The 27995-nt window shown below is 43.3% G+C and overlaps 1 protein-coding gene across 1 annotated transcript; it reads left to right on the top strand.

Moving 5' to 3' along the window:
• The first annotated feature begins 754 nt into the window (after positions 1 to 754).
• nol4la (nucleolar protein 4-like a) lies at positions 755 to 27704 on the top strand. Its single transcript, XM_056385937.1, has 11 exons — positions 755 to 1761; positions 11167 to 11322; positions 13834 to 13945; positions 16107 to 16216; positions 18919 to 19060; positions 19818 to 20110; positions 20203 to 20388; positions 20916 to 21104; positions 21227 to 21346; positions 21492 to 21681; positions 22461 to 27704. Exons 1-11 carry the CDS (start codon positions 1420 to 1422, stop codon positions 22676 to 22678), a joined length of 2058 nt encoding a protein of 685 aa, XP_056241912.1. The 5' UTR covers positions 755 to 1419; the 3' UTR covers positions 22679 to 27704.
• The last annotated feature ends 291 nt before the right edge of the window (positions 27705 to 27995 follow it).

Genomic DNA, 27995 nt, shown 5'->3' with positions numbered 1-27995 from the left:
CACACACACACACACACACACACACACACACACACACACACACACACACACATACACACAATCAGAGCACGACACCGCACAGACACAAAACTACACACTGGAGGCAAATACAGGTCCTGAATGTGTGCAGTTTGTTGCATCTTTCTCAAACATCTGTACACTTCAAAATAAAGACACCTATTTGGGTTGATCAAGTCTAGTTTTATAGCTCAATAGATTTCCCTCACTTTGTCCCTTCACATGAAAGCGATGGTACAGAAACTGTCACCTTGTTCTTTGCTTTTATGGACATATATTGCAATATTTAGAACTTAAATCACCCTTATAAAACGAAACTCCACCTCTCAAACTAAACACGTGTAGACTCTTTGTCAAATTATCTTTTATCCAAATTTAAAAAATACACTTACTTACACCTTTTTTTTGGGGGGGGGGGGGTTACACAAAAACCCAATCTGTATATCACGGTAGATGGTTGTGAATGTAATTATTATATCAGGATATTGTCTTTTGAAGAGAACTGTGTGTGGATTTTTTTTTTTTTTTAGCTTGAGTTGAACTATTTTACCCACATTTTTTATTTCTCTATAAATCACTGGCCACCTGTAAATGAAAAACGTTTCCTAATTGCAAATAAAGCAAATGTTATCAGTGTTTTCCAGCATATTCTTGACACAGTATCAATGAAATTCTGCCCCCACCCTTTCTCACCTTCCATGTCTCCACTTGTAAAACCCAGGCTTTGCTGCAAATCAAGCCAGTTACCAGTGAAATGCAGATATGACTGTGTGTTTTTATGGGATAGAAGGAGCACACAGTGCAAGCGCAAATCCCATTCAAACAGGTGTGAGGAGCAGAGAGAATCCCAGGTGGCGCATGTTGATCGGATATGGGGCCATATAGGAGCTCATTGTGAACATCTTTGCGCCTTTTTTTAAGGGTTGAGCAACCCGCATCCGAAAATAGTGTTGGCTGTTTGAAAGTAGGTCGATAGGAACTGAGAGCGACGTTTGTTTCCTTGCTTTTGTGTGTGTTCTTTGTTGTTTAGCGAGGACTGTGGGTTTTTTTTTTCATAGCCTACCCTTTAGTGAAGAGGGTTTTACGCACAGGTGGGAGATACCCGCTCAGCATAGGACAGCCCCCCTCTCTGCTCCTCGGCGGATGATGTGAGGAAGTGACATTTTTCACCGCTGCGGTTCGGGACAGCACTGCTCCTCTGCAAACAGGTGTGCTGCTGTCCGGGTCACTTTTACTGGGAAACCACGGGGAGGTAGCGTCCCAAAACCTGAACCAAGCCTCCAGGACGCGGGACAGCGGGGACCAGAGGAGGAAAATCAACCCGGTCAAGTCTGTTCTTTATTAGCCTGGGCTGTTTGAACGGGTTCAGACAGAGAGAGAGAGAGAGGGAGAGGGGGAGCGATGGCAACGAAAAAGGCGTGCGTGGATGCGCCCAAAAGGAGCCGGAGTCCGGTCGTGTTGGAGGCGGAGATGTTCAGTGAATTTCAGGACTGGTGTCTCCGGACTTATGGAGACTCCGGTAAAACAAAGACCGTCACCCGGCGAAAATATAACAAAATCATGCAGACACTGTTGCAGAACGACGAGTCGGATGGCGTTTATGTCGACAACAGCCACATCAACGCCAAATTCAAATTTTGGGTGAAGTCCAAAGGATTTCAGGTCGGGACCAACGTTTTGGGAGAGCACAACAAGAAAGGAGCCCCAGGGAAACCCGTCCTATATGTCCCGGTCAAGTCAACGGTAAAGTGTGTGTGTGTGTGTGTGCGTGTGTGTGTGCGTGTGTATGCGTGTGTGTGTGTGTGTGTGTGTATGTGTGTGTGTGTGTGTGTGTGTGTGTGACAGAGAGAGAACGTGCGTGCAAACGCGCACGAGATGTCCCGTTGCCGCCTATAAGTTGTCATTATTTCTGGCTGCACACATGCATCTGTCACATGAATAAAATGACAACTTATAGTGTTTTATCGTCCCAGCTCGCCCTCGTCTTTCCTGATAAAGATTCACTTTGTCCACATCCCAACCAGAACAGCCCTACTCTCATCCCTTGCTGCCATAGCAACGCCGGTGCCTCCTGGCAATCGCAATTGTAAAAGGTAGGCTATCATGCATAGCCATCTCGCCAGTGAGGTTGAAGTCCTGTCAGCGGCACGCTGCCGGTTGCAAAGCACGAGATAATTGACTATTGACAACATTTTGTTTGAACCGTGCCGTTCGGGTCTCGTGGAGCCCGGTGTGGTGATGCTGTATGCGCGCGCGCGGATGCAACGGCATGTTCGTGGGTCGGGTATGTCAGGGTAGTCCGGTGTGCCCCTGGAGGGACTGCAGGCTATTAACGCCAAGTTAGAGGATGTCTGATCCACATTTCTGCTGAGAAGCTCAGCGGGTTTGATTGTCAGCGATTCATCAAAGGACACGCGCCCTCACTGTCCCATGTAAACCGAGCAAAACGGACCGTGTCCGTTCTTCGGTAACATTTATTTTGCCTGCCTGTGAGAGAGCAAAGGCAGGCTTCCACAATACTCGAATATCTGGCCTTTTCAGAAAAATATCATCGTATCAGTCAGTCTGAGTGTTTGCACCCGACTTTTCATTGTCCTGGGCAGGATGCGGATCGCAGGCACTCGTTGCTCTGGCAACACCTGTGTAGTCCAGGATAGTCTGTCTCTGCTGCATTTTATTGTGTACGTTCCGTCATTAACCTCTACAAACCCGTTAAAGGCTGTCTTTGCAAGAGAAACAAATTCTAATTATTAAGTTAATTAAAAAATAATTTCTGCATTTGATAGAGAGAGGCAGCTGTGCGTAATTGGAGACCACGTGAGGGGCTGTGGCGGAAACAAAAGGGTCTGCCCGGGACTGATAGCGACAATACGCCCAGAGTTGTAGCGCTCAGACTTCACTTCTACATGTCTCTGGATGAGCGGATCTGATGCTCAGTAGTCGTGTCACCGCCACGTCCCGCTCTACATGACCGACGCTGCAGGTGCATTATGGGTTAAACCACACATTCCTCTTTTGTAACGGAAGATAAACATGTTCATGATGAACTGTCAGCCAGTGCCCCAGCGGCTCTCCGTGCGTGCGCGTGCGCTTGTGCATGTCACTGTATGGTGTTTTGGGCCTGCTGTGCCAGAGAGGAGACAACCACCATTTTAAATAAGCGCCTTCAGGGAATAATCCCCCCCCCCCAACTACCCGCCCTGCTGGGACAGAGTCTCTCTGGACCTCAAAGAGCAGAAACACATTTTCTGTCAACAAACTAGAGGAGATATTGGCACTGATTAGAGACTGAATCTTTTGATTTCAGTTGAATAGAGTACGGCCCTCCACAGGTGTTATACCTGTGTGAAAGCACAATTTAGATTTAGGCCAAATGCCTTCACAAAAGTCTTCTAATCTCTACTCAATATTATGTTTCCCTCTGGACAAGAGGACAGGTGTGATCTGTCTCTGCAGGTGCAGATGGTGCCTGGAATGTGTTGATGATTAGCTTTTGTTTATGGTTCTTGTCATTTTCTTGTTGATATAAATTCTAAGACTTCCTCTTGTCAAATATACACTCAGTACACCTAGATAAAACTAATACAGTCCTGCATTAAATCCTCCCTTCAAGAAGCTTACAGTGTTCAGTTTTTATTGGATGTGACATTTATAGTGATTTTGGAGGATGTAGGTTGTGGTGCTGTTGAGCTGTATTGCATTATACAGAGGGGTACTTCTGTTATTCAGCCTAGCCTCACTGATATAAATGGGGTGGACAAAATAATAGAACCGCCTGTCCATATAATGCAATACAATTCAACAGCACTGCAAACTGCAGCCTCCAAAATGATCATAAAGTTGAATCAACACCTCTCTAAAACAGTTTCAACACAAACTGAACAGTATAACCTTCATGAAGGGAGGATTTATTGCAGGAGTGGTGTATTAGACTGCATTAGTTTCAGCTACATGAACGTAATAAACTGCCAACTGAGTGTATTCATCAATACAAGATTCTTCAGGCCAGCCTGATTTCTCTATGAGGCCCATCTAACAACTGCTGGGCTGAAATCATTCTCGGAGGCCGGGTTAAACCGCACCGGAGAGGCTGAGAGAGGCAAAGTCTTGCTGTAAAGGTGTAGCTTAGAGTTTACTGGAGAGGCGATGCTTTGTAGCTAATATCATAAGGCATGGGGAAACCTCCCCTTGACTCAGCTCCACTTGGGAAATTTAAACAACAAACAAAACATCAGCCAACATAAGCAGCTTCTAATGATGAGTCAGGCACCACAAATCAACCAATTTATATGCATGTGACTGTATTAGTAAACATGATTTTTGATTCAGCTTGTGTTCATGGGCTTTATAAATAGGCCGTCCTGGGCTGATAAAAAAGTGACACACACACAGGCAGACGTACAAACACGCACACACACACACACACACACACACACACACACACACACAACACACACACACACACACACACACAATGGTCACTGCCTCCTCATACGGCTGCAGGGCCGGGGGCGTGTCTCTGGAGCTTCAGCATTGGAAGCCCCCGCTGCAGCTGCTCCCAGGGTGTGCCAAGTTTCTGTATGGGGGCAGGCTGGGTGGGGGTAGGGATGGATGGTGGCTGATGTGCAGACAGAGAAGGTCTCTTCTATGTGTCAGTGAAGCATACAAGGCGGCTTCAGTGTGTGGCGGGACAGAAAGACAGGGCACAGTAGCACAGACTCAGTGTAGTAGATGCTTCTTTTCAAGCCGGACACAGAATGATTTTCTTTCTGTGTTCTCTGTCCGTCTCTGTCCTCCTGCCCATGTTGTCTCGCCCTCTTTCTGCACAACTCAGAGCCCTCCCAGTGCTCAGAGAATCCAGCAGCCCTCAGTGTGGAGATGCAACCTCGTTTAGCTCTCATTATGTCCTGATTAGAGGACGCTACAGAGGAGGAGGGGAATAGGACCAGAAACAGACACAGAGATGCACCACAGAATTGCACACTACACAAGCACAAGCCCTTCCCCGAGACGAAGGGAGTCAGAGTGCAGCCAGTTTCAAAAGAGATGCTTAAACGCCCTGTGTGTTTCCTTACGGCTGACATGAGCATTGTACTGAAAAATTTGAAATACTGCGAGCTGTTGCTTTTAGTTGCCATGCCAACTGAAATCTGTAAATATCTCTGTTCGTCTCTCACAACTCGGTTTTGGTGGACATGCTCTGACACACACACACACACACACACACACACACACACACACACACACACACACATGTCACAGTTCAGAAATACTTCACATGATGTTTGCGTGTGCTTATATCGTGCTTGCAGGGTGTGCTGTCACAAATTATGAATCTAATCGACATCAGCTTGTGTAATCCTTTATATCCTGTGTGATTTGTCTGAAGCCACTGTCTGACAAGTGTCCTGAAGCTGAAGCGATTAGTTGATCAACTGGGGCTGCAATTGATGATTATCAATAATATCGATCGATTAATCTGTCAATTAAAATGTCCGAAAATAGTGAAGATGCTCATCACAGTTTCTCAAAGCTGAAGGTATCTTCAAAAATGTCTTTTTTGTTTGACTAGCAGCCCAAAGATTTTCAATTTACTATAGAAGACAAAGGACAACAGAAAAAAATACTTGAAATAATTATCAAAATAGTTGCAGATTATTTTCTGATCAACTAATCAATGAATTGACTACTTGTTTGATGTTTTTCTTTGTCATGTATGATGGTAGTGGACATCAGATAAAATAAGACATTTGGGCTCTGGGAAGTTAGAATGGTGCTTTTTCACTATCTTCAGACATTTTACCAACAAAAGGATTAATCGATTAATCAGGAAAATAATTGGCCCGTTAATTGATAATGAAAAGGTTGAAGCCTTAAAGTGACAGGACGGGATAAAACAAAACACTGCTGCCACAGGGAGAGGCTGTCAGGATGGAGGATTCAATAATGTGATCAATTTACAAAATAAAGGTCTTCCTCGGGACGTCCTCTCCTCATGTTGAAATCAGAAACCACTGTTTCTCCTCTGTGTCTTGTAAAGTGGGTCCTAAATGTTTTCTTGCCTCACCATCAAATGGGAAGAGGAACATCATCATTATTATCTGATTAATTAGTCCACATTTCCCCTGAGAGCTTCTCTTTTGTGGAAGGTTCACAGAGTCAAAAGAATACTGGCCCTATTATTCAACAGCATTTGCATTAATGCTATTTCTGCATAGCCGATCTCCAGTGCTTTTGTCCGGCGTTTTTTGTGTCGTCTCTCTCTGGCAGCGCTTATTAGGGGCAACACATGGACTCACACTCATGGGTTCAAACAGCAAATCATCACCGCCCCAAACAAGAATCACCTGGTTGTTCCTGCCACATTCGTCATCAGAGCGGCTGAGAAACGACCTGATCATGTGTGGTGGTGGTGAACGACTTGGTCTCATTCTCTGCTTAAAGGTGGAGACGTGTCGGTTTGAGGGTGCAGAGCACTTCTTTGTTAAGGAAGAGTCAAACTGAGATTCATACACAAATGAGTTTATGTCAATATATATTCATTTCAGACGTTAAAACGTTGCCATGACTTACTGTAAATGGGTGACAAAATCCATATTGCACGTATGTGGGTAGTTTGTGCATGTGTGTGTGTGCTCATACAAAGAGGGGGTCGCTGATCGCATGCTCTGTGTTTCCTCCCTTCAGCACCCTCTCTGTTGCCATGGAGAGACCGTTCTTTGCTTTCCCATAGGAGGAGAAATTAACACCATTTTTAACTGGCCTGGGGGCCTCCCCCCTGTGTGGGAGATAGTCTGAGTTCTTCTCCACGCACACACACACACACACACACACACACACATGTGCACACACACACACACACACACACACACACACACACACACACACACACACACACACACACACACACACATAGAGTCTTTAAGACGGCAATAATCTTCCTACCACACCTCTACTGTCATTTTTAATACCTTTGTAAGGCCAACATTTAACGAACTGGGACAGTATGATAATAGCCTGAAAGTGACGAAATGGACTCTGGGATGTGATGATGTATGTGCGAGTCATTTGCATACCATTTTGAGTCAGTGACTGGAACGTCAACAGTGCCAGTCTGCGGGGCCAGTGGGACTGTCTGTGTCTCCGGCTTGCTGGGATATTGGGGATGTCACACACTCTATCAAATAATGTTCATCATGGGAGCAGCCGAGAGAGAAGCACTCATACACACACACACACACACACACACACACACACACACACACAGTGACACACAGTCACAGACGTCGGACAGAGGGGTAGAGCTGGGTGCACCTAATGTGGATTTAATGACAGAGCTTTATGAATTGAGGCCGAGAAGAGAAGATGATGGTTAAAAGAAAAGAAATAGAAGGGGACAGGGCTCTCATAAAAAACCTGGGGACATAGTGGAGGTAATAGACTCTTATTTTTGGTAGTATGGACCTTTACCTTGCACTGCCTTCTCCTTAGTGCACACACACACACATACACACACACACACACACACACACACACACACACACACACACACACACACACACACACAGAAGAAACACAGGTCGTCCCATTTATGTGTCCATTTGCCAGCTGATAGATTTATAGAGGGAAGATGGGGCTTTAAAAGATGACCTGTTGTCACATCTGCAGTGAGATAATCTGAGTCATGAGTACTGTTGACACAGCCATCTTGGCGTGTGCACAAGCACAAGCACACACACACACACACACACACATGTGCACACACAGAGAGAGAAAGAGAGAGCGAGAAAGTACCTGAGCACACAGCATCACTGCTGCCACAACTTAAGCTACTTATTGTGCAGCCACCTCATTGAATAAAACACCATCTCCATCTTTATGCTGCACCTCGGCTCGACTTTAAAAGTTAAGCGCGAAGCTAAATGTTTGCTTTTTTGATTTTTGCATGTCACATTCATGTTTGTCCGTTCACCCATGGAGCTAATTTCTTGTGTGATGCATCTCTTCTATCTTTGCCGGCCTGTCTTTGTGACCCAGCTGCTTCCTCTGAACCCCCACCCCACCCCTCCAACTCCTCCTCCTCCTCCTGACCTGCCTGTGTGCAGGACTGCTCCTCTCTCCCCTCAGCGACTCTCTGCTACAGTGTGTGTGTGTGTGTGTGTGTGTGTGTGTGACTGCCAGCGGGGGTGGGGGCAGTCGACTCAACCCCTCCAGTCTCCTAGCAACAGAGCGGTTTGGTGCGGGACAGGGAGAGCGCGCAGAGGGGATGGGGGCTGGTTGTACAGTGGCTGGGGAGAGCAAAGTCCTACAGGATTAGAAAGATAGAGAGAAGGAGGAAAGGAGAAGAAGGAGGGTGAGAGTTTTGCAGTGTTGTTGGCGATTAGGGATGCTGACATGTCTCCTTTGCTCTTTAAAACGGCATGCTGCTGATGAGACCAAATATCTACAGTGCTATTCAACAGCTGTTCTCCTCTGAGATGTCGCTCTGCCTGGTAGACACGTACTGTACTTAAACACACATGCACACACAAATACACAGCATGTTGTGTTTAGAGGTGAATGTTTAACTCCCTGTTGGCTTGTGTCTGGAAACTAAAGAGCTTATCGGTGCAGGAGTGTCCAAGAAGGCCTTCAGGTAGCCAGACTGATGGTGGCTTGTGGAGGAAATGCAGTCTTGGCTGCAGCCTCTTAACTTAAGGAATATTTTTATTACGGCTGCAACTAATGAATACTTTCATCATGGATGGAAATGGTAAAGGGTTATCGCTATAATCATAAAACACAATCATTGTTTTATTTGACTAACAGTCCAAAATTCAGTTTCCCATCAGATATGACAATGAAAAGCATCAAATCCTCACATGAGAGAGACTTTACCCAGCAGGTGACTAAAACGATGAATCAATTGTCCAAATATTGCTGATTCATTTTTGACCAGTTGATTAATCAACTAATCGTTGCAGCTCTAAGTAGTATGCAAAAGTAAAGTTGTAACGGTTAGTTGATTAGTAATATAATCTGCAACTATTTTGAGCATTGATTCATCGTTTAAGTCCAAACGGTCTCGACTTTCAGATTCTCAAACATGATGATTTCTGTTTGACTCTGTTTCATGTCACTGCAAACTGAACATCTTTGTGGTTTGGACTGCTGGTCGGACAAAACAAGACATTAGAAGACGTCACCCCTGGCTTAAGGAAACTGTGATGTACAATCATCTACTATCCTGATTGTCCATATTGTAAATCTGCTACATTTCTGCTAATGCACTACTAGCCTACCACATATTAGGCCTACTATATAATTATACGTATATGTACCAATGATTTTGGGGAGTTTTATCTTGGAGTCAAGAGTCGGACAGGGTGTTGTGATGCTGTACAGGTGAAATGTGTGATTTATGATATTTGGGCTATATAGATAAAATTGACATTTTTAGACCAAATGATTAATCAGTTTATCAACAAAATAATGTAGAGTGAAAATAATGCAGCCTTAAACAAATATTGGTTTTAGCAGAATTAGCCAAGCTTACCACCAGGTCTAACACTGGGTGACTACAATGTTATGTATGTGTTTCTATTCTTTCTGGTTGGATTCCAGATCAGTGAGATCCTTCCCAGCAGAATATCCAGTGTGTATGTTGGATATTTTGTTGGGGTAGAATTCAGTGGAGGATGCAGCAGCGGTGTGGGTGCACTGCACACCCCACAGTTGTATGAGATTATCTAAATCCAGCGTGAATGGACCTGACACCATTGTCCCAAGCAGCGGCAGCAGCAGTAGTGGCGGCAGCGGTGGTGATGTCACTGGGGGAATGATGATGATACCTCCAAGTGCGATAGATTACAGCTGTTATGATGAGGTGGAGGATCGCTATTATTTCATTTATTATCATTACATTTAGCCCATGCTGACAGGGGAGAGTGGCTAGTGAGAGAAAGAGGGAGAGAGGGAGGGAGAGGGCCGGATTAAAACAAACCCGCTCTGTGAGCTGGTTTTAGTTGCCATGGCAACGATCATTACCTCGCACTTGGGAGAGCAGGAGCAAGGAGAAAGAAGAGGAGGGGGGAAGAAAGAAAGAAAGAAAGAAAGAAAGAAGGACGGGACAGAGGAAGGGGATGGAGACATGGAGGCAGGAGAGAGGACGCAGTTGGGGGAAAAAGAGAAAATGAAATGTCAGATCCCAGGAACTGCACACAAATGTCAAGGAGAGGAGGGGGAAAAAGTGTTATTCCTCAATGCCAGGGGGGGCAACTTTTTGAACTCAGGACCCTCCTCTCACTCAAACAAGAAAATATCACTCCCTACCTAGAACCCAATCTCCAGAAAATGTCAGAGCATGTCTCATATCTGCGTGGAGGAGGTGGACTCTGAATAAAAAAGAAACCTAATTAAAAGCCCAAATCCATTTGTTCCATTTTATGCTTGCTGGGGCACTTTATGTTTAAAATATCAGCAGGTGCAGGAATATAACGATAAGATCTAGTGGGAAATGCACAGTGTTGACTGTTTTGTAAGGAGGGAATGAAGGAATTAAAGAGTTACTTGGAGAAAAAAGATGGAGGTAGAAAGGAAAGGAAAGCCCCATGTGGTGCTGTGGATGGAGGCTGTTGTCCTGGCGATCCCACTTCTATGGTGTGTCACATGACCCTTTGCCCAGCACACCTGCCCGAGAGAAATCAGCGGTAGTTTCTATGGCGACAGGGTCAGCAGTACGGGAGGCAGGATGGCTGCCAGAGGTGGTGGAAGGAGGGACTGCTGGTCTTGTACAGTGTCGGTGGTGGTGTTATTTTTAAACATGGCAGAGATGAGGTGATGGTTGCCGACCCAGCTGAGACTTCTCCACCTGACGGAGAAATTTGAACATTTACAGGAGGAGGGCTGAACAGAGGAAAGCAGGTTGTTTCAGGATTTTTTTTTAAGTGCTGGTAAGGACACCTTGTGCAGTGTGTTTGAGTGTCTGCAGCCACATGACCCATGACTCATTTGCCTTTAAGATCCTGCTCACATCGCATGGATGCAGGAATCTGCATTTGCAGACATGATATCAGACATTCTCCACTGTAGATACAAATACAAACATGTCAGCTCTGTAAGTATGAGACGGGACAATCAACTGAACTCCAGTCTCTGTCTGTGTTTCAGTGTTCAGATGGGAATGCGGCCCAAGACAACTCCTCCCTGAAGCGTGTAGCTGTGGTTGAAGACTTCTTTGACATCATCTATGCCATGCATGTGGAGATGGGTGCCGACCCTGGCAGAGCACCCAAACATGCAGGCCAAAAGAAGACCTACAAAGCGGTGAGTAAATACAAGCAGGTACTTGCAGGTTGCAGCTAATTTGGCAAGCGTTGCTGCTTGTTGATATGGAGGATGTTGACAGTAAACATATTTTATTCCCTCTTGTCTCTTCCGCTCTGCCCATATCTACACCACTGGCAGAGCTGCTGGTAAAAAAGTGGCAAAGCAGAGAAGGTGGATAGTGGGCAAATCAAACCCAACAGGTGTAGGACAAAAAACAAAAGACAAGGAGAGGGCTACACACATCTTTTTTGTCTTACAAACAAAAAAACTGCCAGAAAAACATCAGCGTGAACAAAAAGCAGGCTATAGTCTACTTTACATACAGACAAACAAGAGTAAGAGTCTACAGCCACGCTAGCTGCTCTGTGAGGCTGTACTCAGGCACAGCAGTGCTTCAAGCTCAGTGCTAACATGCTCATAGTGTTGATGCTAACATGCTGATGTTTAGCAGGTATAATGTTTAGCATGTTCACTATCTGAGGTTAGTGTGTTAACATGCTAACATTTGCTAATTAACAGGGAGCAAAGTACAGCTGAGGCTGATGGGAATGTGATTGTGAGGTATTTGGTCACAAGTATTGGACAAGTTAAAATTTTGACCTGATGATGGTGGTAGATGAAAAATTGGAGAATCAACGAAGTCAATAGGATTCATTCTCTGGGGACCATGACAGTCTGTATAAAACGTCATGGGAATCCATCCAATAGATGTTGACATATTTTAGTCTGGACCAAAAGGGTTAACAGACCTGCTACCGCAATTAAAAATGACAGCTCCTGTAATTAGGAGATCACATGATTACACTCAAAGTATATTAGTATAGTATTATCTCAAAGTAATTTTTCTTCAATGCAAATAAAAAAACACATCCTGTCCCAAAGAAGCCCATATAGGACATACATATTTTAGCCACACTGGCAGCATGGCTCTAGAGATGGCAATGTCAGTTTGTCTGATGGTTGTTCCATCACTGAAATATCAACAACAACAACAACAACAACAACAACAACAACAACAACAACTACTTAATTGTTTGCCATGCGAATTTGTTCAGACATGTGTAGCTCCCACTAGAAATATCGCATATTATGTGATCTCCAAACTGTAGGTGCAGTCGTCATTTTTTGGTCCTTATGTATAGTGTAGTCTGCTTTTTGTTCACACGGGTGTTTACCTGACGGAGAGCTTGTGTCAGTGAAAACATTGTTTTGGGATCTTGACAATTTCAGTGTGCTGGCAGCATCTGCTTTTCAGAGGGTTTAAAAAAAAAAAAAAAAATCCCAGTAGGATTATTTTATTTGAGAACATGGGGCCCAAAGTGAGTTCACTACTCTTTTAGGGGTCCCAAACTTGGAAGGGCCCCTGACTAAAGGTATATTCAACACCCAGAGAGTCTGTGAAAGACAGTAGGATACACATTAGCTCTGCCAACATAATGTGTCATTTTTAGCATCAGGAAGGGAACAACGAACCAGCTTTACCAGGAAAACAAAGTACTTCTAGTGCTCAAGCCACAGTTTTTTTTTGTCACATTATTGATGTTTCTGGAGCAAATGCAGCTGATGTTGCAAACCGTGGTGTGGTGTCGGGTCGGGTGTGGTGTCCCAACAAACCAAGAGGCTTTGTGTGCAGCTTCAAGGGTGCATCTATGTTGGGAGGCAGTGTTGGGGGGTTTAGCAGGACTTTGGTACCCCTCCTCTCTTCCCTCCCCCCCAGAATTAAAAAAAAAAAAAAAAATCATACAGCCAATTCCTCCTGCCCTGTAGAGAGGTCCTGTCACGTCTCATAGTGTGTACCCTTTTGAGGAGGCAGCATCACTGGGGCAGGGCATAATATGGAACTGTCACTGTGGCCTTCTGGGAGGTGCACGCTCCTCTGGGTGGCCTTTCCCTCTCAGCTGCCTCAAGGGGCCATGAGGGGTGGGGATGGGGGGGTTGGAGGGGGGCAAAGGGGATGGGGAGCTCTGGCAGTGGTGGTGGTGGGCCAGTGGGGGGTGGGCACCCCTGCTGCCTCTCCATGGTCACGTGAAGGTCGCATTTTACAGGGAAACGCCAGAGGGGGTGAGGAGGGGAGGGTGGGATAGCAGTGGAGACAAACAGAGAAGGAAGGCTGAGCATGAGAGAGAGAGAGAGAGAGAGAGAGAGAGAGAGAGAGAGAGAGAGAGAGAGAGAGAGGTGCACATATGAGTCGACTGCACCTGAAAGAGCAGGAAGAGAAATGAAAACGGAAAAAGATGAAAAACGCTTTTGTTTTTAAGGTATCACAGCGGAAATATGCTGAGGGCTGGCGATAGAATTAGGCCACCCGAAAGCACGAGCGGTCGCCTAGAGGGAGGTTTCCTCCTAATGCCATGTCGAGATAACACATAATCACTGACCCCAAACTTTCACACGTGCATGGTACAATAAAAAAAAAAAAAAACACCTGCATGCAGTTTGAGTCTTTTTTTAAAAAAAAAAATTTTATTACCATAACCCAGTCTCCTCTGCTCACTCCTCCCGGCACAGATAGCAGAGACCTACGCCTTCCTGCCCAGAGAGGCGGTGACTCGGTTCCTAATGAGCTGTGGAGAGTGTCAGAAGAGGATGCACATCAACCCCAGCACTGCAGAGTTCAAAGGTAATGGCACACATCTGACCTGTGGATAGCTCACTCATTCTGGAGACATCATTAACTGATATGCTATTTTTGAGATCAACCTTTAAGAGCGGATAGTGCTCAGATCCTGTGACATACTGACATGGAAAAGGCTTAATTACTATGTTGAAATGCATGCTGTGACGTTATAAACCAATCAGTGTGCTACTACAACAACCAGACATTGTTACCGTAGGAAATCATTTCATCATATCATTCATAGAAATGTTTGTTTTTTCACATGAGACAGAGGTAGGTGTTCAGTTTGGGACTGGCATCTGAATGACAGGCATGGTGAGTTCTCCGTTGTCCTGTCAGACATTAAATGTGAGCTGATATGATCTTAGGTGTTCGTACTTTGAAGAGTTTTTGAATCAATCCATCATTAATAAAACATATTGTATATATCCATCACCGACATGATGTAACAAAGACTCAAGAGGACCACATCTTTGGGATTTTAGAGCCACCAAATTGATCACAGAGTACCTCTAGTGGCCAATGTGGAAACTGCATTCAACCCTTAACCACATTGTTAGACCTCATGTGTTACATACAGTAGAGGCTATTGCTTGGATTTCAGCCTTTTGCAGGATGTTGCAGTAATTCTGCATCACTCAAAGAATTTTGAGCCAAGAATGAAAGCCAGTAAGAAAGCAACAAAAATGAATTATGTTGGTGTTGTATTTATTGGTGCAATACCCAGTTTTGATTCTAATCTTTACACTTGTAGTCAGTACAGAGCAGAGGTTTTCAAAGTGTGACGGAGAGCTGATGGACAGGTGCACGCTGGTGCAGGCAGGAAGTTCGTTATTCTTTGGCCCATTAGCGTAAAAAAATTGCGCTCCTTCTCTGAGACGCAGCTCGTTCAAATCGGAACACACAGACATGATAGACATGTTTTTTTGATTCAGTGTGACTTCTACTTTCCGAGGATACCATCACCTACGATGTCCATTGCGAATAAATGTCCATGAATCTCTTTACAAATCACAGAGAAAAGTCGCTCCTGCATATTATAACTGCAGAACTTGCTTCAGAATCTTCCAGATTTCAAGTTGTCTTCAAAGTAATCCAGAGATGTATGTATGCACACCCATGGGTACACTGCAAACAGGAATTGATAATAGCTTATAGCTATTTTGGCATAATTTTGGTGGTGCTAATTAAACGTATGAGGTGAGGGGTTGGTGCAGTTGTATTGATTTTGCTTAATACAGTGCAAATGGGATTGCAATAAATGCCAGCTATCTTACTTAGTAATGTTCAGTGTTTGCTGATATTAGTTGCTTGTGCAGTGATGCAGTTAGATAGTTTCTGAGAATATCACGGTGTTGTTGTATAAAGTAAAAAGGTGTTTGTGACATTATTTACCACCTCACAGGTTCATAACTATTAGTAATCATAATAGAATCTGATCTGACTGAGTGTAAATTACAATTACAACATGACACAAGTATATCATCATCATTATTATTAGTTTTTAACATGAATCTGTTTACTTCTTAACTCTCCAGGTTGGTTTTGATGGGCCATAGCTAGCAGTGGTGGAAGAAAGTATTCAAATCACTTACTCAAGTAAAAGTGGTAAAAGTGGCAAGAGTTCACTGTAAAAACACTCCATTACAAGTAAAAGTCCTGCATTTACTTGAGTAAGCGTATTAAAATTGTACATATAATACTAAAAATAATATTGTGCATAATGGCCCTTGTCAGTGTTATATATTATTATTATATTAATAGATCATTATTATTAATGTATTATTTTTATATAAGTGGTAATAAATTGTATAGTTGGCCAAGTTGGAGCTAGTTTTAACTATTTCATGTACATTTTGGTACTAAATTTATAATAAAGCATTATCTTTCATAAACTTTAAAATCTTACAAGTAAATCTCGAAAATTAACCAGTAACTACAGCTGTCAGTGTAAAGTGACATGAAATGGAAATACTCATGTAAAATGCTTGTACCTTGAAGACTTTTATTCCTGTTCCTCCTCAGCTTTCAGTGATGTAGACATGATTCAATCAAGATTAGACATTAGACATTAAACCACCTTTGTTTATTCAGTCATTTGTTTTCAGACAATTGTTTTTCATAATTGGTGTGTTTTTTTTTTTTATGCTTTTCTTTTTGTCAGAAAATGACAGACCAACCTCTCTGGTCCCGGACCTCATTGATTACAACATGCCTCTTACTGCCACCTACCTGAAACAAATGAAACTGCAGTGCATGACTGCCACTGAAAGGGTAAGTGCCTCTTTCTCTGCAAGTTGGCAATGAGTGTTTGTGAAGCATGGGCATCAGTAAGAGGTGTCCTCATGGATTAATTTGGAGAATCTGTCACTGTTCAACGCTCCTTATTCACTGTAATTGTGTTTGAACTGTCTGCACAAGTCCTCTGCTTATTTTCTTTGGAGTCTCATCGTCAAGGCTGTAGGGAGGGTTGCTCTGAGCAGGCAGAAGAGGACATCTTTCCCCTTAACTTTTAATTCAGAATTAAACACTCAGAGTAGCCCCCCTGCTGGGAGGAGGAGGAGATCAGTGTGAAGTGAGGATTAGTAAAGCTTCTGCACAGAGTGACGTCACGTGTTGAGACCACTCCCATGTGTGGCTGTGACAGAAACACTCAGGAACCGCTGTCACTAAAGTGCAAGGAGCGGTACTTGATGATGATAATGTGGACCTCACTCACGCATAATTAGGATTATCCGGAACAATGACCCAGGTTGTGATTCGCGGGTGAGTACAAATTAACAAATGCTCAGATTGTTGGTCGCATCTGTTTGCAGACTGAGAATGAACAGACCAATAATTTAATAATTAACCGTCAGCCAGGGTTATCTCAGTGCTGTAGGAGACTTGTTGTAATTTGTTCCATATCTGTGCTGCACTGTTTTACAGTTCAAAGCAGCATCTGGTTGAAAAAAGTGCAGCACGTTTGTTCTGTTGACAAAGGCAGAGCAGAAGTAAATTTGTGACTCTGGTTTGTTTATCTAGTCTGTTGCAGTATCACAACTCATCTGTTTGCATGTTGTTTTGCAGAACTTTGGTGACTGTTGAAACAGACTACAACCTTGACTTTCTCTTTGGTAAAGAAACAAACTAGAATCATTATGTTCAAAGAAAAGGGTTGATGAAATTGATTTTCTATCCTTCTTTTTTTCACAAACACCCTTAGTGTTACACAGTTTTCTATAATCATTAAGTTTGGATACAGGCCTAGTTGTACAGACACCACTGTAACAGGGCTAAAACTAATGACCCTCGGTCCTCACAGGCCCAAGGTGGCATCTGTAGATTACTTTGTCTCTTCGTATACACACTCAAAAACTTTTTGGGCGTTCTGCAGTTGAAGTCAACTGTGATGATTTATTGATATTTGTGATGCATATTGATTGTGCTGTCCCTTGGTTTTTACTGTGTTATGCTTATTGTCCTTATTGTTGAGTCATTTATTCATTCAACTCTATTTTAAAATATCAGAGTAATATGTGAGTGATTGGTTCTTTGTAAACTGTATTGTGTAATGATCTAGGTCTCAGTTTTAAAAGAAGATCCTCCTACTTTATTAATTATCTATTTTCCTAAAGCATGGACATTAATGATGCTACATTTCCAACTACTTAGAAACTGTAAGTAGAGACTCTCTCTCTCTCTCTCTCTCTCTCTCTCTCTCTCTCTCTCTCTCTCTCTCTCTCTGTCTCTCTCTCTCTTTAATGCTACATGGCTCACTTGGTACCTAATAGAGCTGTCACTGAGCATTTTGGTCCTCCTCAAACCCTTTACAGAGGGATGGATGCATATTCCCTGGAGTTTAGGCCTATTTGTGTGCTCATGTGGGGAGCAATGAGATGTAATTCTGCTCCGCTCCCATCACACAGTCGTAGTCTTTCCTCTTCTGACTGAAATGCCAGCTGACACATGACGGTGTGCTGCATGGAGGCCGGAGAGAAATCATCGTCCATGTTAGCTTAAAGTAAACTGGCCTCTGTGAAGCTTAGCACTGGTCTGAAATGTGGTTGTGGCTTTTAGCAGATAGAGAATTATATTGAGTTTCGAGCCAAAGCTCAGCACAGCCTTTGAATAGTTTGTGAGATTATGCAGTTCTCCTTTGCTAATCCGTACCACCCGTGGTTTACTCATATTTGTGTTACGCTACAACAAGCATCTTTAGGGTCTCTACGTAACAGGGTTAAAAATAGCAGTGCTCCAAGAAATGTATTACTTAACAGGGAGGCTCCTGTATTTCCTCATATGTCATTGCTGCCAGACTTCAGTGGGTTTTATGAAGCGTTAAATAAAAAAAATCTGCATTGTCACATTTTTTCCATCCTTATATGTACATTGGGTTGCTGAACAGCTCCTTCTGTCCACACTGTCCTCAGAATTCAAAGAAATTTCAATGTGAGTTCAGCTGAAGCTAATATGAGACTCTCTGTTTGTGTCCCTCGGCCACAGCTCAATCATATAATACTGTCTGTGAAGGCACAAAGTGGGAATTTCATCCTAGAAACACAGTATCTTTGGAAGATACCCACTTGATTGTCAAACACAAGCTGCTGAAGCCTCAATTTGAACTTAAAAATGCTTTTTTTTTACCCTGAGCAAGCTGCTGTGTGGGATTTGTTCCCCATCACTTTGCAGCCATAATGGACAGCAGGAACATTTCCACTGACCAATACCACTTCCAGTGTACATAAGGGCATGTCATTATCATTTTAAGATAAACTTTAAAATGTGGAAACTCTCCTTTAACAGTAAAAGAGATTCAAAGAGACACGATGAAAGTCTCATGTTTCTCCCTCTGTCCCTCTCAGGGACGAAGTTGGAAGTTAAAAAAAAAGAAGTGTGATGATATTTCTCCTGATCCTCAGCCGTCCGCTCCATCTGCCCGTTCACTTTTCATTCCTCGTCTAACTGCCTCCCTCTCTCCCGCTGTTTCTCTTCAGGATGACAGTTCGGTGAGCAGCGAGGACATGAACAGCACTGAGCCCACATGGGTCGCAGCTGAGCAGCCCCCAGTGCCTGAGCCCAGTCCACCTAACGGAGAGCGAGTCAGCAACCCAGCAACCACCATTAAAGAAGACGATGGTAGGACATCACTGACTGCAGCTGCATTACTCTGGATCTTATTTGTTTTTAGTTTTATTCACATCTGGAATTTGAAGGTATACTCGTTCAATAGGGAGGGTGCAGGAGAGTGTTGTGCAGGAAACAGCTTGCCCTGTTCTTAGTGGACTAATCCAAATAAATCCACTCTTACAGGGGGTGGGACACCACCACAACCCCAATCCTTTGTGCACCCCTCTCTCTCAGGGTACAGGGCTTAGAGAAGTAGGACAAAGGCCTATATTAACCTTCACAGATTAGACACCACTATAGAAAAGGTTGAAAATGGGCCACATCATTGAAAAGGAGAATTACTCTGTTCCACTGAACAGAGGTGTGTACATGACAAATGTAGAAATCATCATGTGAAATCAGTACATGGCCGTAAACTGGGTTAAAAAGCTATAATTTGCACACACCAGGGAGTGGAGGCTCCCTTCCCCCATCAGTCCCTCATCCTCATCCTCATTTCTTTCTCTCTTCACTGTTAAAACTCCAAAGATTCCCCCCTTTGACTCTTAACTTTTATTTATCTTGACAGTTGACCCCAATACCCACTTCCTTAACTGAGGCAGGAAGTTCCCTCCCCCTGTGGAAACACACCCACTCTGTTGTTGGACAGAAATAGTGCCTATCGTAGTAAACAAACCCACATTAATGCTCCTTGGTGCTGATGACAAACATCCGCACAGCTCTTCTGCATCCTCACCCTGCTCTCTTGTTCCCGCCCCTCTGCCAGATGACGATTCTTCGGAGAGCGGCAGTGCCAACGGGCTGCCGGCCCTGACCTCCCCAGACGTGCTGGCTGTGGGTGGGAACCCCCCAGATGGTGGGGCCACTTACGGGGAGGTGACAGAGAACGGTTTAGGCGCTCCCCTGGACTTCAGCACCACCTCGTCCTCGTCCTCCTCGGAGGATCAGCAGCCGGTCAATCTGAGCGACAGACTGCTGCCCGCGGGGAGCTCGCCGCCAAACTCCTACCCCGCAGAGCCCAACAGGAAGTACCCCATCAAAACAGAGTACACCAACAAGGTGAGCACACAAACTTGATTTGATAACTTTATGTTTAAGCATCTGTATAAAATATAATAGCGATGTTTGTGTTTGTCTCTGTGTCGATCTAGTCCCCTCCTTACAGCTCAGGAAGTTATGACTCTGTGAAAACTGAACTGAGCATGAGCGCAGAGGACTTGACCTCTGGTCGGGCACAGATAATTGACGACGACGATGATGAGCATGACGACCACGATGACAGTGACAAGATCAATGATGCTGAGGGTATGGACCCTGAGAGACTTAAAGCCTTCAATGTAAGTAACCAGTCTGACTGTTGTATTATATTCATACACAGTTAATACAGCAAAGTGCTCGCGTGCTGTTGAATGTCTGCCTGTTGTTGAATTATATGTATTTTTTATTATGTGTAGATGTTATTTTATACTTACAAATATTAAAGATGAGAAAAAAATGATCACATCTGAACTTAATAAAGTCAACATTAACTATTTATTCTGTTAAAACCACAATCTGTTCATTTTTGAATCTAATGGAAACCAATATAGCAGCAGAGGTTGTAAACATGGGTGAATAAGCAAAGATTAGAAATATTGTCCTGCATATGAGCAATGACTCTATTTTCATTGCTCCTGTTTTCATCACATCCCCCTCCCTCTTGATCCTCTCTTCTTCCACTCTACCTCTAATGCTCCCCCATCCCCTGCCTTCCCTTTGCTCTCTTTTGTTTTCAACTCTCACACCCCTCTCTCTCGCACCCCCCCCTCCATTTTTCTGCTCTACATCCTCTCTCTCTCCCCTCCCCCCTCTCTGTCTCTGTCAGATGTTTGTGCGTCTGTTCGTGGATGAGAATCTGGACCGCATGGTACCCATCTCCAAACAGCCCAAGGAGAAGATCCAGGCCATCATCGAGTCCTGTAGCCGCCAGTTCCCAGAGTTCCAGGAGCGCTCCCGCAAGCGCATCCGCACCTACCTCAAATCCTGTCGCCGCATGAAAAAAGGCGGTTTTGAGGTACAAAGCACCCCCCAGCTAAAATATTGTCTGTTTGAATCCAGCATACACTCATGAATGTAAAAAAAAATCAGTGTTTCATGTTCATAATGTGCAAAAATCTCACTGACCCCTGCTGCCAGATACGACCAACACCTCCTCACCTCACCTCTGCCATGGCTGAGAACATCCTCGCTGCTGCCTGCGAGAGCGAAACCCGAAATGCTGCCAAGAGGATGCGGCTCGATGTCTACCAAGCGACGGTAAATGTCTTGGCAGTTGGTGTTTGTGAATGTGCCCAGCAGGGATTTGGAAATGTGCTAGTATGGCTATGCGTCATTAACGCCAAACTGCACAACATAAATTACAATATTCTGCCCAAACTGAAAACATTTAATTTTCTCGTAGGATGAGCCAGCCTCTGTTGACAAGCCCAACGCGAGGGACCCGGCCCCCGTGGCCCCGACTGCGTTCTCCATTTCTAGCGCAGCTTTTGCCCAGGACCAGCTCTACACCAATGGAGGCCTCAACTACAACCTGCGGGGATATGGGACAGTTGGCAGCAACCAGCAGAACTCAGGTGCTGCACAAACCAATGGTGAGGAGCTTTTATGAGTCCAGCTCGACCAGATAATGTGGCTCACAAAGACATGCCAAAGCTGTGTTTGCACAAATTATAAAAACACATAATTTCCCATCCACCTGAAGAGCTATACCAGTTTTTATTTGTGCTGTGTGTGTGTGTGTGTGTTTATCTTTCGAGATGTCCATGTCATTTTTTCTACCATTTAGGAACTGGGGTTTTTTTTTTGTGTGTGTTGCTCACAGCATTAAAAATCATTGCATTTAAAAAAATTAACAGCAACATGCCTTTGAAGAGATAATGCCCCTGTTTGTCTGGATAATCCACAGAACACACTGTTTTCAAAAAGACTATTTCCTCAGTAGAAAGTATTTCCAGGGAAAGCTGTTCATAGTGATGTTGGTGGATTATCCAAAATAACAGGGCAATTGTTTCTGGAAAGAGTTGTCGCTGTGTAATTTTTAGAAACACTATGACATGGCTCTAGGGATGGAAATGTCAGTATGTTGGTTGCGTCCAACATTATTTTATTCATGGGTCCCAGAAGATGAATCCTACAGACTTTGATGAGCTTTCCTCTAGCGCCACCGTGAGGTTCACATTTGTGGTTTTGCCATGAAAGTTTGTACAGACATCCATGTTGCCCAGAAACTGCATCCTAACGACTAAAGTGATCTCCTGACTTTTCCTCCAGCGCCATCAACAGATCAAAATTTCCAAAATGTGTCTCTAAAACTGGTTTCCTATGTCATGTTCCCTGATGTATTCTTAATCCATCTCGTTTGTGTCCACAGGTCCCACAGATCTGAGTATGAAGTCCGTCGGCCCGAACTCCTCCTCCTCCAGCTCCAACAGTCACGGTCAGGGAGGTGGCGGTGGTGGAGCTTCGGCCCAGCTGAGCCCTCCGGAGGTCACGGCGGTGAGGCAGCTCATCGCAGGGTACCGGGAGTCTGCGGCCTTCCTGCTCCGCTCAGCAGATGAGCTGGAAAACCTGATCCTGCAGCAGAACTGAGTCCGAGCCAAACCGTGCCAAGACCCTCTCCCAGCCTGTCCTTCTCTATCGCTCTCAGTCACACACATTTGGGCAGACTTTCATATACAAAGACAGAAATGTACATGAGTGATACTACAGCGCACAGTGGGTCCTGTAGGTATGCTACCTTTACTTATTCCCACATGTTTATGTATTCGGACAGGCCAGAACATATCACAGGCTGAAAAATGTTTATTTATGCATTTGGTTCACTTTGACCTTAGTGCCCTGTTATCTGTAGCCATTCATCCCATTCAGTTCCTTTTACCACCTCAACCTCCATTCGTCTCAGGAAGCGATGATCTATGTGAAAAAATGAATCTGCATTGGTACACAGGGGGAGTACCAGAGGTGTTAAATTAGCTGTGACCATAACGCCAAATTGGCTCGTTTGTGCAGATTTTTGGACAAATTAATAGTGAAATAGCAGTGATTTAGTGTCAGTACCTTGTTTCTATTTTTACACAGATGTAAAATATGCTGTGTGGTGGCATGATTTGATTGGGTTGTCTGAATCGAGTCATTTCTCAATGATAACCCCTCCTCCAATTTCATCTCTGTTTCATGTAACATTTGGAGCGGTGATTCGTTGACGTCCATTTGTTGAACCACTGCTAAATCCACTGACCTCAACAGATTCTGTACGATGTGCAAAAAAACAGTAGAGAAAAAAATTGACACTTTGACAGTTTTCAACTGTAAACTTGGACCAACAGATCAGACAAGTCGTGTGGTGAAATCTATACCTCGGTCCTGCTCTGTTGGAGTGGTTTCCAGATTTTTAGACCCGTGGTTACTAAAAGACAAAGACTCATTACCCAAGGTGACTTTATATTCAGTTACTTTATTATGAATATTTCTATCACGGACAATTTCTCATTACTTAAAAAGAAGGAGGCTTTTAAGAAGCCTTGGTATGCAAATTGAGGTCACAGACACCTGTCAGGGACAAAAAGCAGATTTAGACTCTTGGTTTTTAACCAGTGCTTCTGGAAAAAAGTGGAAAAGGGTGCAATATTGAAGATAATCAGTAATGGTGTGCTTACTGAAATGACTTGCTGAAGGCGTTTTTAAGGCATTTTAAGAGGGGAATACCTTACCACAGCCCCCCGCCTGCTGTTACTGTCAAGTTGTTAAAAAAAAAGAAAAAAAAGAAATGATATCCCATGCAGCATTGTAGCCAATTTCAATGTTGTTGTTTGTTGTGAGTACTGATCTTTATTGCTAACCTCATAACTGAGGCACTTTCATGTATCGGGATCAGTCATCCGTAGTGATAAAAAGGAAATGGGACCTGGCAGAAAAATGAGACTTAAATGTTGCACGTCTTTTTTTTACTTTAAAGTGATTTGGGGTCATTTTGTGAAGGAATTGTTCTGTGAGTTTTCTTGAGTTGAAAGTGCACATAGCGTTCACATGCATCCATTACTGACAGTCAGATGAATGCAAGTGGTGTAACCCTAACGTCCATATGGCTTTACCGGATGCAGCGTGAGTGTGTTGGCTGCTCAGACAAAACAAAGTCCTCCGTCGTCCGTCCGTCAGTGCGTCTGTATCATCCCCTCTGACCTCAGCCGCCTCCCTCCCATCTCCACCGCTCTCGTGAAAACACACCGTCTGAAAACACACTGTCTGAAAAGAAGCAAGAGACAATCTTTGAAAAAGATGTAATCGCATCATAGTTTACTCTCCCAGCTTTCTGCTATGGTGCGTTTGTGTGTGTGTGTGTGTGTGTGTGTGTGTGTCTGTGTGTGTGTGTTTGTGTGTGTGTGTGTGTGTGTGTGTGTGTGTGTGTGTGTGTGTGTGTGTGTGTGTGTGTGAGAATGTGTGTGTGCGTGTGTGGTCTGAGGGCACACAAAGAGTACTCAAAGCAGATCTAGAGCACAGTCTCACAACAGACACTTTTAATGGTGAGTCACTCGGCACAAAAACACTTGTGTAAGTGTGTGTATGTGGTGTTTTTTTTTTGTTTGTTGTTGTTGTTGTTTCTAATCTGTTTTTTTTTTTGTTGATGTAAGTGTTGGTAGTGGCAGTATGTTGATTTTCTGTTTGTGTATAAGTGGAGTGACCCAGTTTGTACAACATCAACCTGTGAAGATTTAATTCAGTCGGCTGAAACATTCCAAACAAGGACAATGACTCTTCAAGCAGCCAAATGTGGCTCGCACCTTATTGATCTGTCAAAGTTTAGAGAGATATATTTCTGTATTTATCACAAATCTATCATATTTATCATGAATCAGTCTATTTCAGCGTCATTCATAATTTTCCTCACCGCCATCAGGCTGGTCTTACATCAGTGTTGGATTTACATCTTATTGACATATCGTGATTGGGCTGCATCACATTTACATTTAATTCTATTATCTATTGCAAGTTTGGAAGCACTTTATAGCTCAGGATTAAGGTAACATAACACAGTGATATGAGTGTGTCTTTACCTCATTTGGAATATCAGCTTCAGTTCAAACACATTAGGAACTGATTATAACAAAGGACAATTTGACACGACTCACAATCAGAAGCAGTTTTCTCTCTGCTTTATTGATGACTATAACTAATATCAAACAGCTCCTTTTTGGAAACTGTGTCGGAGCTCAGTTTGAACTTATCGGTTTGCATGGTCCACGTGGGGGATGTTTCATAAAGGAGCTCCAGAGAAAGGCAGGGTTTATTGTGAAAAGCCTGTCTTGAATTAGCCTAACAAACTGAACCAGGATTGATCTGTTTCATAAAGCTGGTCTGCTTTAGTTCATGAGTGGCAAAAAAGATATTCATTAATAATAATAACAGGTTTAGTTTCTTCCTATGAGGCTGCAGCCAAAGTTGTTCATCAGCTTTGTTTTAATTGCAGTGTATTACTAGATAACTGTGTTTCAGAAAAAAAACACATGAGCTCAAATTTCAATGATGCATTTAAATGCATCCCATGTCAATATGCGATGTGAATTTGACATGTGCTGCAAACTGACTCGTGTTCACATGGCAGCAGTAAAGAGGAACCTTTGAGAGAACACTGTGTTTCAGTCTGACAGATTCTGTCTGTAACACTGAGGTGACCGGAAAACTTACCCGACCAGGACCAGGTTAGTCTGGAGGGACCGGGCTATGTCCTGGTTCAGATTTAAGCTGATCCTTTAAGAAGCAGAATTTCCTGTGAGGCCTGGTTTAAGCTGGCGGATCTTGTTTTATGAAACACCCCTCTGGACTCAAACGGACGTAATCATAGATGTACGTGGGACCTGAGTCCTCACACATGTCTTCCTCGTCTCCTTCAACCTGCTCGTTTGTTACTGTGGCCATAGCAGAACCTCTGCACTTCATGTCGAACTCAGTGACGCCATGTTGAATCTTGTCCCATTTTCAAAAAAACAAACACCTGCTTGCAGATTTGTATTCTGTCTTAAAGTCTACGCTGAGCAACATTTTAGCTGTTTGGTGGAGTTACTGTGATCAACAACAACCAATTGTTGTCATGTTGTTGTTGTTGTTGTTGTTTTTGTTTTGTTTTGTTTTGTTTTGTTTTGTTTTTCTTCTTACAAATGCCCAATGGATTTTCTCTTTGTATTGACTGGACAATGTAATCTATTGGTGTTGATTAAAAATGCCCTGGTAGCTTGTGGATTGCTAAAGTGGTCAGATAAATGTACTGTATAGCTGTACAAAGAGTGATAAAAGATGTTTTAAACCTTTTTTTCTGTGGGTACAGCACTGTTTTAAAAAAAAAATATCAAAGTGGTTTTAGCCCTTGCCTGTTTTAACTTATCATTTGGTGGTGGTCTGTATTACTTCTATTGTTATTTATATTATTTCGATTGTTGCCTCTCCTGCACTGATAAGAGACTGTAGCTCTGTGCAGGGGGTTGTACTGTAAACCTGTGTGAAGCTTTGTATTTTTCCCCTCTGGTTTTGGACTCAGTGAAAGTGTGATGTTTACATGTACAGTTTTTCAGAATACTGTTCTTTTTTTTTTTGCGTCTTATTCAGGCTAATTTTTTCCCCCTCACCTATACCCCTAATCTGTGTACATTTACCCAGATATTTTCCTTTTTGTTGTTTCATTGCATCAAGTGTAGACGTGACCTCTTTGACTACTTGGTCATGGTCAGAGTGTGCCGTGACAACTGGTTGTGGTCGGCTCTGTGTTGTGGTGGCTTCCAAGCATTTTAATCTTAAGTAAAAGGGAGCTTCACAACTTCTCAAAGTGGACCAGAAAAGATTATTAAGGATCAAGACGACTTTAATCAGCTGTTTTAAAATACTATTGTGGCCTAAATGGAGAACGGGGTGGGTGTAGGTACATTTATTATACTACATTAAGTGCTCATAATCTTTTAATATCCCGGCCGTGTTGTCAGGGAAAACTCCTTGTCCTTAACCTGACTGGTACCCTGAAAGGTACACTTTGACCTGTTGTAATATCTCCTCGGTAACATAAAAGCCATTCCCCTCTCCTGGCCTTTTTAAGGGGAACCCATAAACCTCAGGAAATACTGAATCTCCAAGTTTAGTTTTTATCCACTGATTTCTTCTGAAATGGGATTTACGTCTCTAACGAAAACCATTAACATTTATATGAGATGTCTATTGTTTTGTACATTTATCATTGTGATTTAAAAGTGGAGCTTTTTCCAGTACCTGTGACTTAATATTTTGATTTTTTTTTGGAGTGTTTATAGGTATGGATATTTATTATTATATGTGAAACTACAAAAAGACAAAAGAAAAGGTTGAACCTGTTTCATTTGTATGTTTCATGCAAAACTGTCCAGGTGAGATTCTCTCTGCCTCTTACATATCACTAATGAGGGACTTGTGTTTGTTTGGAAATAGCGCTTTTTCAGTGTTGCATCAACGCTATGACAAAAAAAACAAAAACAAAAAAAAAACAAAACAAAAAAAAAAAAACACCAGTGGTTTACCAACAGCAGAGTTGCAAAGCTCTCCTCTTCTCCTGAGATGTCAGTAATTGAATAAAATAGTGCGATGAGCTATCAAACTGAGACCTCCCTTGTGGTTTTCATTTTTTCTTTTATTTCTGCAAACGTCAGTCTCAAGAACACGCAGGTGTCTCTGCAACATATTTACTGGATCATTAGAGGGCAGCAGAGTCACAGAAAGCAGCGATGGAAGTTATGACTGTCACCAGGGTGCAGACATACAGACATGCAGACACACACACACTCACACACACTGCTGTTAATCTTATAATACGTATGTGCTGAATGATAATAAATGAGAAAAGTACAACACTCTCCTCATTATCTGGGGAAATTAGAAATCTGCTTCTTCTTCC

This window comes from Seriola aureovittata, chromosome 9 (assembly GCF_021018895.1).
Source record: "Seriola aureovittata isolate HTS-2021-v1 ecotype China chromosome 9, ASM2101889v1, whole genome shotgun sequence".
NCBI classification, from domain to species: domain Eukaryota; kingdom Metazoa; phylum Chordata; class Actinopteri; order Carangiformes; family Carangidae; genus Seriola; species Seriola aureovittata.
Note: the sequence above shows the minus strand (reverse complement) of the source record. Positions and strands in the feature narration are given on the sequence as shown.